The sequence below is a fragment of the Lissotriton vulgaris genome, chromosome 3_1 (genome assembly GCF_964263255.1).
Source record: "Lissotriton vulgaris chromosome 3_1, aLisVul1.2, whole genome shotgun sequence".
Lineage (NCBI taxonomy): Eukaryota > Metazoa > Chordata > Amphibia > Caudata > Salamandridae > Lissotriton > Lissotriton vulgaris.
This window is the reverse complement of record NC_141689.1, coordinates 516,083,183-516,098,751: the sequence shown is the minus strand read 5'-3', so window position 1 is coordinate 516,098,751 and position 15,569 is coordinate 516,083,183. Positions and strand designations below refer to the sequence as shown.

At 45.8% G+C, this 15,569-nt stretch overlaps 1 protein-coding gene across 2 annotated transcripts in view; it reads right to left on the bottom strand.

Moving 5' to 3' along the window:
• POC5 (POC5 centriolar protein) overlaps positions 1-15,569 on the bottom strand; it is a 328,992-nt gene that overhangs the window by 167,444 nt on the left and 145,979 nt on the right. For both annotated transcript variants that reach the window (XM_086960759.1, XM_086960761.1), the window contains exon 10: positions 10,711-10,850. In XM_086960759.1, coding sequence (XP_086816885.1) covers positions 10,711-10,850 — 140 coding nt within the window. The remainder of the gene's footprint in view (positions 1-10,710; positions 10,851-15,569) is intronic.

The window sequence follows — 15,569 nt, the reverse complement described above, 5'->3', positions numbered from 1 at the left end:
GGGGGGGAGGGTTTTTTTTTCAGTTAGTAGATATTTTGAGGGGGGGGGTTTATTTTGGGGGTTTTGGGTTTGTTTGGAAAAGCAGATGACGGACAGTGTCTTATCCGGACCAGCTCCAGCATCCTACTGACCCCTGTTGCATTTCGCCGCCCGACCCCAGGGTTGTGGGCCGGTTGGCTGTGTACAGACTTTACGGAGGGGGGCCAGAGGGCTTTATTCTGTATATGTTGCTTATAATACAATGCTGGTCGCTACTGTACTGATTTACTGATTCCTGCAATAAAAATATATTAAAAAAAAAAAAAAAATAGATTTTAGAGCCACTGTATTGCCTTTGGATCCTAGCACTTCCTTGCAAATCTTTGAGGTCCCCTCAGCTGAAAGTCTAATTAAGATCTGTGAAAGTGTGAAGTCTGGTTCCCCTAATGACCCGGCCCCTCCAAGGGTTATTTCAGAGGGTCTGGTAGGACTGGAACCGCACATAAGACATGTCCTACAGACTTCCTTCTCCTCCCAGCGGGTTCCAGAGGAGTTGAAGAAGGCAATAGTATTACCTATTAAGAAAAAGCCAAATGTAAGCATAGAAGTGCTGGAGAACCTAAGGCCCATCTCACTATTGCCTTACCTGGCGAAAGTGGTAGAGAAGGTGGTCAATGTTCAACTTACCGAGCACCTGGAGAGAGGAAATATATTTCATCCCTCCCAATCAAGCTTCCCAGCAGGCTTCTCGACAGAGACAGCTCTATTACGGGCCACGGAGACCCTAAGAGCTGGAGCGGATGCAGGGCACACGATGGCCTTGATCATGCTCGACCTCAGCGCAGCGTTTGACACTGTAGCTCATTCCATCTTGCTACAGTGTCTTAGCGAGGCTGGGGTCGGAGGTGCCGCTTTGTACTGGCTGCAGTCGTTCCTGACAGGCCGATGCTTCCAAGTACAACAAGGGGCCTGTCGATCTATAGAGATGCCACTAGACCAGGGAGTGCCTCAGGGCTCAGCCTTGAGCCCCACTCTTTTTAATCTGTATATGGCCTCCCTGGCTAAAGTGGTTCAGGCATTTGGGGTGGAATTGGTATCTTACGCCGACGACACCCAGCTGCTGATCTCTTGATCGCAAAATCCCGCCACTGCTTCCTCCAACTTTAAGGCCTGTATGCAGGCCTTGGCTGGCTGCCACTGCCTAAAGCTCAACGGTTCTAAAACAGAGGTTCTGGTAGTGAGGGGGGGGGGGGGGGGGGTAAGAGCGACAGCTGGTCGGCAGAGAGGTGGCCTCCATGTCTGGGTCCCACCCCCACACCATGTGAGGAAGCTAAGAACCTGGGAGTATGGGTTAACCCCACTCTCTCCTTTGAGGGCCACATAAGGCGCCTTGTGGGTAAGTGTTTTGGGGTACTGAAGACCCTCAATAAAACACTAGATCTGTTACCCCTAGAGGCCAGAAGGACGATGACGCAGGCGCTGGTGACCTCTCGGTTGGACTATGGGAACATTCTGTTCCTTGGGTCCACCGAGGGATGCTTAGGTCGCCTGCAAGTCATCCAGAATGCCGCCGCCAGACTGGTGCTTAGGAGACCGAGGAGAGCAAACTCGCAGAAGGCGTTGGATGCCCTTCACTGGTTGCCAGTGAAGAAACGTGTGTTGTTCAAATGCCTTCTGTTCTGTTACCGTATTGTCTGGGGCAGGTCTCCCGCTTATCTCCAGGACTTAGTCAGCCGTTATGAGCCGCCAAGGGCCCTCCGTTCAGAGGGCATTGGGCTGCTGACAGTTCCGAGGGTAAGGAAGGCCAGAATGGGCGGGCGTTCTTTCTCGCTTCAAGCCACTCAGCAATGGAACAAACTTCCTCCTGCTATGAGACTGGAAAGCAGTGAGACGGCGTTTCGGTCTAGGCTCAAATCCCTTCTGTAAACTTTGTAGGGACGGGGGTTATGAATGAGGTCTGGGTGTGCCATTAGCTCCACCAGCGCGGGGACACGCCGTGATGGCGTTACTGTGCGCTTTATAAGCTCTTTATTATTAAACACCTACAGCGACTACAACACACCCAGAACGCCTCGGCCCGCCTAATCCTCAACCATCCCCGACGCACCCACATCACCCCCCACATCAGAGACCTTCACTGGCTCCCCATCAACAAGAGGATCACCTTCAAGCTCCTCACCCACGCACACAAAGCACTCCACAACTCCGGACCAGCCTACCTGAACAGCAGACTCAACTTCTACACTCCAGCCCGCCAGCCTCGCCTCATGAATCCAGCGTACCACCTCCGGAGCAGATCATTCTCCTCCCTCGCTGCCAAGACCTGGAACACCCTCCCCCCTTACCTGCGGCAGACCCAGGATCTGCTCACCTTCAGGAAGCTCCTCAAGACCTGGCTTTTCGAGCAGTAGCAGAAGCCCCCCCCCACCCCTCTCCCCGCGCCTTGAGACCTTCACGGGTGAGTAGTGCGCTTTACAAGTTCAGCGATTGATTGATTGATTGATAAATGGTTAAGGCGAGGGTACTGCTAGAGAAAGTGTTTGTTTATTCACTGTATCCTCTTGAGATATGACCATCTTATAGTCTTTTAGGTGGAACCGTTAATTTTTTAGTTTCTGTGATAAATTTGCTTGCTCGCTGGTGTCATAAAGAGCAAGCCATTATCTGTCTTGAGCCTTCGTTGGATGTCAGACGTCTGGGATGGACCCTGTGCACTCTTTAGAACTCTGACTAAGGATCAAAAGTTACATTTGTGATGGCAGCTATGAAATGTGAAAGATAGATCATATTGTCCCTTTCCAATTTCTCTGGTACCACAGATAGGCTCAGGTTGTCTCTGCAGTGTTGGTCCTAGAGTTCTATGGCTTTCTTTTGTAGATACCAATGATCCTGATTCCAGTCAATCAAGGAGGTGATCTGTTTTTCTACCTGTTCCAGTCTGTCTTTGGTGCTATGCAATCTGGCATTAAAGGTAGCGTTAACCATGCAGGTTGATTGAATATTTGTCAATTACTTTGCAGTAGTGACTGCTACTGTGGACACTGTTGTTTTGAGTGCTGCCACCTCCTTCGTGACTACCTCCAATGTATTATCCTGTAATGGTATCTCACTATCTGGTAGTGCTTTGGATGTTGTGTGAGACCACCTCTGTAAAGAGTTGTTTGCTGGTTTCGACATATTCCACTGCCGTTGATTGGGTAATTGGTGATGTCTGCCAAGTAGGCCCCGCAGCTATGGAGGGGAGAGTAGTACAGGTTAAGCCAGTACTGTCTAATGTCTTGCAATAATATGAAATTCGGAGTTGGTTTTTCAATGGAATCAGGGAAGTCTGGGATCAATTCTGTGGTGCAGATCCCATGCTGGTACTTTTTTGGCTAGGGGCATATTAACGCCTGTAACATGCACAATCTATGTGTGGGTTACATGTGGGTCAAAGTAGGGTGTCTAGCTGTTAATATCGCCCTGCTCTGACTGGAAAGTGAGCAGATTTCTTATCCCTACACCACTCATATTTAGGCAGTAGCATGATGAGATGTCTCTTGGGGAGGTCAGGTTTTCTTCTGTGTATGGTCTGCCTTCACAAAATCTATTGCCAATTCGGTATGGGGCTATGAAATGTCCAAGCGCCTTTGCTTGAGAAATCCCTTCCCCTGTCTCACTGTAGTATGGTGCTGGCTACTGGCCACCTGCCCCACAATTGGAAAATACCTTTTCCTATATGCAAAGTCTCTCTAAACCTTGGGTTTCATTTGTCCATTTTAGGGTCTGGACACTACCCTGGCTCGCGTAAATGGTTCTGGGTTCACTATCCTTCCTAGGGTACTAGGAGTCTCAAAGGCTATCCTTGGCTGCTTGATGTGGTGTGAGAGAATAGGGGGACCAGGCACCCACACTCCGATTGTCTATCTGTTCTACTTAGGATGTTATGTGGTACACAGGGCCCCTGTTCCTCAGCTGGGAGAATCCTCTTTCTATTTTCACCTGGGTTGTGGATCTTGAGCGCACAACTCAGGGCTCTGTCTCTCCTCTAGGTCCCCAGCCTGCTTCCATGACCACTGGCACTCCTGGGGCCCACTGTCTCTCTGCATAAAACCTCATTGCATGCAGTTTGCGGGGCAGTTTGCGGAGATGGGGCATATTACGCATTTTCATTGTTTGCTCCCCATTACGGTGAATGCCCTGCCCAAGGGGATCCGCAAATTCACGCATTCATGTAAAAACACAGAGGGGCTGTTTTACAGCCACTCAGTGTATTCACAGTGCAGGTGGCAACCCGCCTGCACTTCTAAAGTTGATGTCTGGGGGTACATAGGAACCCATTTCGCCCCTTTATAGGGCTGTGAGTGTCCCCTCTGGAGATCTTCTTTGCCTCTGCGCCCGTGTCTGTAATATGGAGCCACGCAGAGGCACAAGGATTCCCTAATTTGCATAAGGCACACCTCTAGACAAATGTAGGAAAGCCCCATGATGGTAGTGCTGGTGCTTTAAGTGCACCAGCACTATCAGTATTACTGAAGGGGATGAACAAGCATCTGCACCCCCTTCTGTAATACAAAAGTGCCCCGGGGTGGGGGGGTGCAAAGCAGGTATAAATGGCCGCTGCACCCCCGGGGCACTTATTGTAATACAGCTCCTTGTGTGAAACCTCTTCCAGTGTCTGCCTTCTCTCAAGTCTGCGTTCGAAAGGCGGACAGGTTAGGACAGGTCCAAGCTCTGTGCTGAATGGCCTTGGTTGTCACAAGAAGTCTTCCATTCATACCCCCACCCACCCGCCGTTTTTGACAGTTTCAGCCTGGTGCTTGCGTCAGCCTGTTAGGGCATTTGATGACAGACTCAAAGAAGGGCTGCAATGTTCTCAGGCGCCAAGCTATGTGCCCCCCTTCTAAAATATTTAGATAATTAACTAGTATCACCAATGTGAAACAGTCACTCAAAATCCCAGAGACAGCAGATGAAAAGTCATAGATACCTCAAAGGAGACCAAACAGCTTGCCACAACCTATATAGAGAAAGAATGGGTTTCTCCTTGAGTCAAGGTGCAAGCACAGCAACAAACTATAAATAAACACAATGGGGTAGAACAGGAGCACTCACACAGCCTGTGCGTTTTCCTCACACTATTTGTAGTGAATATTATCAGAATAGCAGTCACTACAAGTGCTGTCCTCTCAGATTATCTGAGACAATACTGGGTGACCGCTCAGACACCAGGAACACAACACGTAAGAGAACTAAGATGCAGGACAAGAGCAACAGGCACAAATGGTCAAAGCACAAATATAATGCACTAGAGAACTGGGAAGTAACACAATCTAGGAGGTATTTACAAAGGTATCTGCAGCTTTTCTGTTTCTGTCTGTTTTCAAAATGCAGCGCCACAGAGGGAAGTCTCATCTACTCCTATAGTCACCACCACTTGCTATTTATTTATATTTATTTATTTTATAAACTTGTATTGCGCAACAGCTACCCAAAAAGGGTTTCCCGGCGCCTGATAACACAGCATCATAGATGGACGAGTATAGCTGGCGCATTCAGGTTACTGATCGAACAACCAGGTTTTTATCGCTTTACGGAAATTTGAGAGATTTCCCTCCTTTCTTATGTGAATTGGAAGGGAATTCCATATAGTGGGGCCCAGGTGGGAAAAGGATCTTCCTCCCATCCTGGAGAGCCTGACTCTTGGCACGCAGAACTTTTCAGCTGATAGGGACCGTAGGTTTTTTGTAGGAACATAGGGGAGTGCCAGTGCCTGAAGATATTCCGGGGCAGTACCGGATTTAATTTTAAACATGTAGTTCAACGCCTTAAATCTGATACGACTTTCCACCTTCAACCAATGCAGTTCACGTAAGTAAGGAGACACACTAGAGTTTTTGGGGATGTGGCAGAGAAGTTGGGCAGCCGTGTTTTGAACTAGTTGTAGTCTTTTTATGACTGCTTTATTTGCCCCCAAATAAAGGATGTTCCCGTAGTCAAGCCGGGATGTGATTAAGGCATTGACTACTGTTTTTTGCATGGGGACCGGCAGCATTCACAGAATCTTTTTGAGCCATTTGATAATGGTGAAGCAGAGACCCACTACCTTACTTGCCTGTTGCTTCATGGACAAAGTATTGTCTAGAATCACTCCCAAGTTTCTTGCCTGGGTCACTGGCGTAGGAAGATCACCCATCTGTGTAGGCCAGTGTGTTCCATTCCAGAGCTCAGGCTGTTTGCCCAGAAGGAGGATCTCCGTCTTGTCTCCATTTAATTTTAACTGGTTAGTTGACATCCAGTTGAAGATGTTGAGAAGACCATTTTTAAGAGAAGACGACGATGAGGATTGGGGTTCCGATAGTGAAAAGACAATTTGTGAGTCGTCTGCGTATGTCATAAAAGTGAGTCCAGCTTTCTCCACTAAATCTGCCAGGGGTCTCAGATATAAATTGAAGAAAAGCGGACTAAGAATGGAGCCCTGTGGGACCCCGAGGGGAGTTGAAGTTTCCCGAGCTTGCGATGGTAGATGCAATTTGGTATGTACGTTGGCTCAGGAAAGATCTGATCCACTGCAGTGCCATTCCACCGATTCCATTCTTTTCCAGTGTGGTAAGTAGTCTCACGTGCGACACAGTGTCAAAGGCTGCGCTTAAGTCTAGTAAAATAAGCGCAACCGTTTGACCGTCGTCGAGGAGTTTTTTGATGGATTCGGAAATTCCTAACAGAGCAGTTTCTGTGGAGAAACCTGCTCGAAAACCGGATTGGGTGGGGTGGAGGAGGGCATTGTCGTCAGAGAAACGGTGAGGGCTGTGTGTACATGTCTTTGCAGACATTTGGAGAACACAGGAAGGAGTGATATGGGTCTGTAATTGGCTGGCTGTTCCGGGTCAGCTGTAGGTTTTTTCAACAGAGGGGTCACTATGGCGTGTTTCCATAGGGGAGGAACTGTGGCTAGCTCTAAAGATGAATTTAAGGTATCTGCAATAATATTAAGTGCCGGGGTTTCAAGAAGTTTTAATATATTGACAGGGATGGAGTCACGTGGAGAACCAGATTTGATTGATTTCAGGAGGGAGGTGAGGGTATTGGTTGCTAGGAGTTCTGCAATTATATCCAAGACCACTTCTGGGTGTGCTGCCTGTCTTTCCCTCACAATATTAAATGCAGTCTTCCACTATACTGTGCAGACTCCATTGTGGTTTGAGTTGGTATGGATGCCATCTTGGTTTAAACTATCAATGACCAGGATGACGGTTGAGTGGGCTCACTGTGGAAGTGGCGGACACGTTCATGTCAGTCCTATGCGCACACAGCAATATTCACATAATAAGCCCACAGCTATGGCACCCTCTAGGACTGCAGGCTTACTATACTACAGTGCTCAGCAGTTGTGGCAATTATGTCATGGCTTCAGAGCGTGGAAAGATGGACAGTGGGATTCTTCTGGGTGGACTGATGGCAATAGGGTTAAATGCCACACATTTGACCTGCAGGGTCTAGACTGATTTGCATATGGCTGGGTCCAAACTACAGTGGGGTGGTCAATCTGTCCCAGCATTCCCGAGGATTGACCGTATACTTTCAGGAGAAGGGGGGAGGGGGGACAGTAGATTCACACATAACTTTATGGGAGGCCTACAAAGCGGTGTTGAGGGGCAGATACAGGCGCTAATTGGGGCCAAAAAAAGGAAGATACTTAACAAATCCGTTCATGAGAGCAGCAAATACCTGGATGGAGGAAGAGGTGACAAGGGACACGACTAGCGACCTGCTTCACAGACCAGCGCTGCGACAGCGTGTTCTACGCACCATGGCTGATAACGAAGCGAGAGCCTACGCCCTGGAAACTCAGCATCGTTTATATGATGTAGGTGACAAAGCATCAAGACTCATAGCGTGGTTGGAAAAGCGTGATCGGGAACGGCCATGGGTGACTGAGGTGGAGACAAAGAAGGGGTACTGAAAACAACGAGATAATGCGGAAGCCTTTGCTACGCCTTTTGAAGTACCAGATCCAAAAGAGACAGTGAGGACCTATTCAGAGACTTCTCTATACCCACACTAACAGACGAAGCGCATGAGACTCTGGAGGTTGACCTCACAGAAGATGAACTGGGGGGGTGGGGTCATGGGCTCCTTAATTCAGGGAAGGCAGTGAGATTTACAAATATCAGGCTTCCACAATAATACCACCGTTACATAACATGCTGCTAGAGGCACGAGAACAGGGGCAACTACTGCCGGATCAGCGGGCGGCCACAGTGGCAGTGATGCACAAGGCAAGGAAACCACCAGAACAGTGTCTCGTATCGTCCCATCTCCTTGATCAATGCAGAGGCGAAAGTGCTAGACAAGGCTTTAGCCGATCATCTCAGAGGTGATACATGTAGATCAATCGGACGTTACGCCAAATAGAAGCACTCATCACTATCTACAGAGGCTCTACATGGTGCTCCATATGACGCGTGACCCTGCTGCTCAGCAGATGGAATTGGATGCATCAATGGCGTTTGACAGTATATGAATGAATGAATGTGGATTGTCCCTATTTGTTTATGATACTGCATGAGTTGGACTTTGGCCTTAACTTCTGTAGCTGGGTGAGGCTGCTGTACAGGAAACCTCAGGCCCGAGTACGGGTTACTGGAGCATTGCCCAGATCCTTTCAGCTGCAGAGAGGCACTAGATAGGGTTACCCTCTGTCCCCTTTGCGGTTTGCCCTTGCACTGGAGCTGCTGGTGCATTGAATTCAGAGGGACCTGATGATCTGGGGCATAGAGGAGACTGGGGGGTGGGAAGAGCGAATCTAGCTTTAAGCGGATGACACACTCTTGTCCTTAGCAAGACTATACGACTCTATGGCCAGAGCCCTCTATATTGTTGAGTTGTTTGGGAGTTACTCAGGATATACTATCAATTGGTCCAAATCGGTGGTCTTCCCGCTATCGGGCCCTTCGCCTAGGATACCGGCACGGTGCGCGGCTCCAGTGGTGTAAGATGGACTTAAAAGTACCTCATGAGAGATCAGGGGTTGTTTCTGAAGAAGAACCTCGAGCCCCAGATAGAGCGGCTAAATGCTGATGTACGGCACTGGCGTACTCTCGCATTGTCTCTTGTGGGCAGAGCAGCCCTTTTTAAAATGGTGGCTCTGCCGCACCTTGTGTACCTTCTCCAGAACACCCCCTGTCCAGTCCCGCCGGCAGTTTTTAAAAGATTAGCTCAAGAAGTTAGAACGCTTCCGTGGCAGGGTGGCTCTCCCAGAGTAGCACTCCATAAACTACAAAAGGAGAGTAAGCTGATGGCCTAGCGGTCCCAAATGTTAAACTTTACTACTGGGCTTCGCAATTGCTGGTTATAAACTACTGGATTTATGCAGACGTGCATGAGCCAGCCTATAGAATAGACAAGAGCCAGCATGCCGGAAGGAAATTGTGAATCACTCTTGTACTCCCGCAAAGCACGTCCGGAATAGCCGACCCACACAGGGGTAGTTGTGGGGTGTTGAAGGAAGGCTAACAGATTCCTGGGCTGGACAGAGACATTAACTAGTCGGATTCCACTATGGGCAGGGGACACATTGAAAGAAGTGGCCGCCCTAGTGGGCTTTAGAGGGTGGCAGCTTATAGCAATCGAATACCTGGAAGGATCTACAGACGGGAATATAATTTAAATCAGACACAGAGATACCACTATCTAAGACTGATGCAGGCACAGCAGACATATATCCAATGTGGTACCCACATTCCAGATCACTTCCCCTGGAGGATACATTGTTATTGGACCGCATCCCCGAAAAAGTGAAATCCATGATATATCGCAAATTAATAAACAATGTGCCAGACCCCCTGGTTACCTTGTGTGCGACATGGACTGACGAACTTGAGACCATAGACGATGATGAATGGCAAGAGGAAATAAAAAGCCCAAGGGAAATTGCAAGCCACACACGATTTAGACTGGTGCAACTCAAGATATTGCACCGTACCTCCTATCCACGCACACAATTATATGAATGACATGAGGGGACTCTCTTTCACATTCTATGGGAATGCCAGGAGATTGACAGATTTTGGCATAAGGTCACAGATGTAATTTCTAGGGTGTCAGGAGTGACTGTCCCTATGGACGCCAAATAGCTTCTTTTGATGATTCAAGGAAACCGTGACTGGCCCAGACACGTGGGAATATGGTTGGCACTAGCAGCTGGAATTGCCAAAAGAAACATCGCAAGGAGGTGGGGAGGGCCTTCACCATCGTCGTTGAGAGAGTGGAAAAGGGACCTTGACTGGTGCCAACCACCCGAGGAAACAGTTTACAAAAGTTGGGGCTGTATCAAAAAGTGGAAGAAAATATGGAAATCCTGGCGTCAATATAGAGCAACGTTGGGGGTGGACTGATACACATTAGCCACGTCTTGCTGGAGGGTGGGGAGGAACTGTTGGACAAGGTTTTTTTGGTCTCTGGTCTGTGGATGTTGTCCATGGCTAACCTGTGCTTTTGAAGCCACCGAAGGTATACGACCTACCACTCTCTCATATAATTGTTGTATTGATGAAGCTAAACCATGTACGAATGCATGTGATTAATGTTAAGTATGGTAATTTGAGCAAGGTTAATAAACAAAAACAAAAAGATTCCCACACCCCCCAAAAAATGTAAAGCACATTTTCAAAGCAGATTGATAGGCAAAACATTGAAGATTAGAGAGAAATATATTAGCTACTATTTAATTTCAATGGTTCTTTTACTTACAAGATGCTCTGATGTCATGGTAGGTGCCATTTGTGAAGTAGACCCATCATATTGAGTAGCATCCATATGCGGGGAGGTTGTTTCTGGCTGGAAAGGTGCTGGCTGACTTGGCCCAGCATCTTCTCTTCGGTTTGATTGATCTGTTGAAAGTAAAGAATGCTTTAGATGCTGCAAATATTTACAATAAGTATACCGCAACATATATTCCTTATTATTTTATTGTTTGAATGTGTGAATAAAGCTGCTTCAAATGCCTCTGGCTTGGGGTCATCCTGTCAACATGTACCAGGTTAGTCACTGCTAGATGGATCAGAGGCATTGCTTAGGACACGCACAATGAATTTGCTGCATTGAAAATTTAAAAAAGGATGAAAACAATTTGAAGGAATTCACTTTTAGAACTAGTTAATTATTTTACAAGCGTCAAAGACTAAATATATGCCAGTTATGACAGGTGAACTTTCACATTCACTTGACCCTAAGAAACTGAAGAACTACAGGATGTACCCTGATCCTGTTGGACTGATCCGGCAGCTTTGACACTGTGCCTTACTCTATAATAGTGGCCGGTCTGGTTGAACTTAGAATCAGTGGCAAGGCTCTCTAACTACTTAATTCTTTTCTGTCAAACAGAACTCAGATGGTTTCTTGTGATCCATTTAGACCTAGTGCTTTTTCACTCCCCTGTGAATTTCTCAAGGGTCTTCCTTGATCCTACCTTCTTTGATCTGTATGCAGGTCTGCTGGAAAGCCTTATTAGATCTTTTGGGCTCTCATTTCATTCTTATGTGGAAGACACACAGATTAGTGTTACCATCTCAGATGACATTCACTTGCAACTTTCTAGATTTCATGTGCGCAGTAAGGAGCTGCCCGAAATCCAGTTGTCTTAAGCTGAACAGAGAGAAGACCAAGCATTGGCATAGCCAATAGGTCTCGCCTTTTGAACCTTCTAAGTGTTTAGTCAGAGATATTGACTTTGCCTATGTCTTTAAGCGGTGCCGTACAGAACCACAGCAACATCTCTGGAAACGAGGGCATATGCGGGCAAACCAACGGATTCAGGCGGCTTTGAAGCTCTGAGAGGCACAATTCTAGTAATGGTTGTGTTCTTAGCCCTCAGAATATAAATGACAGGTAGTCTCCCTCTGATAAAGCACACTCTTCTCTCTACTTCTTTCTTCACCTCCGGGCATCTGGAAATTGCACCAGCATCTTTAGAAACAGGCAGCTCACAAAGGAGATTGGATCATGGCATGCCTGCGATGTAGAGTCTCTTCTCCAAACTATACCTATCCAAACTAGATCTTCAATGGTATATCAAACAGAAACATATGTAGATCCCTAAAGCTTTGCGCAGTTGAAAATAAGCTGGACAACTCACTATCAGATCTTGGGAAACCATCAGTTAAGTATATTTTTGCAAGTAATCTGGACATTCCTCCCCACAGACTCTGTAGACAGTAACAAAGGACTGAGTGCCAGTAGAGCTATTTCAGGACTCCGGCTATGTGACTTCCATTTTCTCAGGTTCAGGCAGAGCTGCTGCTCAATTTTGTATTCTTTGAAGAGTGCCTTTGCAACTCCAATTTTATGTCTTATGTGAAGTGAGAGAACCCTTGCCTATACTTTAACAAATAAACAACCCTTGTGCTACTCAGATTAGCCAGGAGAGGTTGACTGAGAAAGAATTGAACCATAACAAAAGTTTCTTTCTGATGAGCTGAAGACATACGATTGAAGCTCTTCTCCTGTATTCTGTTACTTTTTTTTCTGCGATGTACTGTTTTTATACATGAAGCACTTCCATGCCAATGTGACTAGAATGCTCTGTATAAGCACGCATCTGTAAAAATGCATAGATCTTTGGGGCATAGCTGAAACTGAGTGTACTAGAACTGAGCAAATTAGATTTTGATTAGGTTAAAATACAATCCGCCTGTGACTGACAACCCTTGATGCTTCAGTCACAATTAATCTGATAGATATATTGAGTGTTGCATAGAATAATGTCTCTGCTCCAATATAGAGAGCATAATTCCCATTTACACAACACTCCTACCGCACACACTGGCTTTTTGTGTAGCTCTCCTATACGGAGTACCAGCCTGCTGAGAAAGTAGAAATCAGAAAAGAATATTTCTTAACAGTAATTTGGGGCGAAATTTAGCGGGTCGTACGACACAGGAGCATCCTGGAAATTTGAAGGTCCAGCTCCCCGGAAGCCAGGGGCCAGCACTCAGAAAAGAAGAGGACGAGCATCTGGTTAGGAGAACAAGTTACAAAACGCAACCAACAGTCACCTACACTACCTACTAGAATAGGGCGACGAGCACCGAGCTACACGTCATTGTAATTTACAATCAACTGTTGCGTGCATACACTGCAAGCCTGTTTATTGCGGCACCCTGCTGGTAAGCATTCCACAAACATTTTCCATCACTATGCGCAGAGGGGAGTCATTTAATTAAAAGATCATGTGGTCATGTGCTTTGTGCATCGTTGAACTATAATGCTTCTATCTACTTTGCTGGTTGAGTATGGATGCCCGCATGTAAGGTTGCCCTACTACGGCCTTTTATAGTTCTAAACTGAGCCGTGCCTCATCGAAAGAGAAAAGTTCAACAAGTCACCAACATGAGAGATGCTTGGTGCGAGCATGCTCGTGTGACATCTGGCACATAACAGATAGCACACTGTGCGCCGCTGCCCTTAACCACTTGGATGCTAATGACAAGGGTAACTTGTCATGCACTGCCCATTCATTTCGATGGAAATCTCATTATATCAGTGGAACTTCCTTAGCGTCCAAGTGGTTAACCGCAAGCCGTGGGCCGTGGGCAGATACATTTCCTGGGAAAGGTGGAACATGCACCCGCCTTTGCCCAATTGCGTGCTGTCTTCGCACACAAAGCTCAATAGGAAAAATGCAACAAAATACAAAAACACACGCACGAGCGTGTGAAAAGTCCTGAGTGATTCCAAGAGGTCGTTTTCCTAGAGCAGCACATGGGCGCTGCGCTAGGCTCGACCTCAAAAGGTGTTTGTCAGGGAAGCAAGCTTTAGGTCCAAAGCTTTGTGACCAAAGGAGTTAAGTGACTTTGCAGTGCCAGTTAATTCTGCAAATAACTTAGAAGTTGATTGAGACTTAAAATTTTTTAAAACACTAGGTATTTCTTGTTGTCGCTGGTAATTTTAGAGTATGGATAACCAATTACTTGTGCAATGAGTCATCAGTATGAGAAAATGATACAATCTTTGGTTTAAGTCATCTGTTTCTGTAAATTTAAGAGACAGATAAACATGGCAAGATATGTTGGCTTCATAGCGCTATTTTAATTATAGTGAAAGGCTGCTTTGAAGACAGTCGTCTAAACAATCTAATGATGTGGTCTAATGGAAAACCGGCCACAACAAATTGCTATATCATTGTTTTCTATAGCAAGAAAGTAAAAGTAGAGTTTACCTTTAGTGTTCTCTTAAACTGTAGTTTCAAATTTGTCAACAAAGTCTGCTGGTTAGGATACTATATCAGAATAAGTTTGTGAATAAATGTTTCTATGCTTTAGTTCCCTATATAATTTCACACATGGATTCTACTATTATGTGAAAGACTGGTTTCAGAAATTTAGGACAATATAATTCCCCATATCTGTTATTTCCAAATAACTCTAGATAAATCCGATCATTATCTGGAGAAAAAAAAATATTAAATAAAATTAAACATACATCTCAAACCCTAATTTAAGATAGAAAAAAATACTAGTGTACTAGAAAGTGTTGATCCATATTACTTTAGGAACATAACTAAGATAAAATCGGGCTATTCAAGACTAATTTAGTTGCTATTCACAACAGCTAAAAAAGAAAAGCACAATTTTGGCACAGAATAGCCTAAGCACTAAAAATTAGTGATTAACCCCTTGTGCGCGGCTGCGATTCTGCGCCTGTGCGGCACATTCCGATCGCGGGTGCAGTCATGACGCCGGGAGCCCATCAGCACACGAGCACTGTGTGCCATGATGGCTCCCGGACGTCAGAGCATGGAAGGGGTTAATCTAAATTCTGGTCCACTGTTTTATTGTTTCAGGGGTTACTAGTAACAACTGAGAGAGTAGCTATCCCAGTAACATCTATGGAGTGAGAACACCACCTTAATCGAAAGAAATAATTTAATGGGCTCAATTTTCTGGGACTACTCTCGAGCCAATATTGAATTTGTTTCAAGTTAATGACATTTTTAGAACTAACTCCTTTAAATGGTCCTGTGCCCGTAGACCGGATGGTCTTCAAATAACACCAATTAAAATAATTCCATGATTTGGGCCACATATTCAGAACCTTTATTTACTTATTGTCTATCCTACTCTGTCATTTCTGCTTCCTGTAAGGGAAAGTTAATAATTTCAGTATTTAAAAAAGGGAACAACAGATTGTTTGTAAAACCTATGTAGAATAAAGTTAATAGACACTAATGGGAAAATTTTTGCCAAATTCATTTTAGAGAAATCGAGTTTCTGGTGTCATTATTGTAAAATTATACTGTTAGAACAATTGGATTTCAAAACACCGCCTTGTATTGTAGACAACTGCCTCTTCCTTACTTTGATTATAAAGTGCATAGCAGCATTTAGAAATTAGTAATGCCTTTGATAAAGGAGGTCAACAGTTGTGTTGGGGCAAGTTGAAAAAGATCCCATAATTGGACAGGAGGTTTCCCTGAGGCACACCCATTTTCAGAGGGCCTCATCCATGAGAGATCTTGTAAGAAGTGATATTAAAAACTAAGAAAAGGGGCGTGGCCTAGCGGCAAAGCAAGATGACCGCAAGCTAAGGACTCTACGAGGCCAACCCTTTCC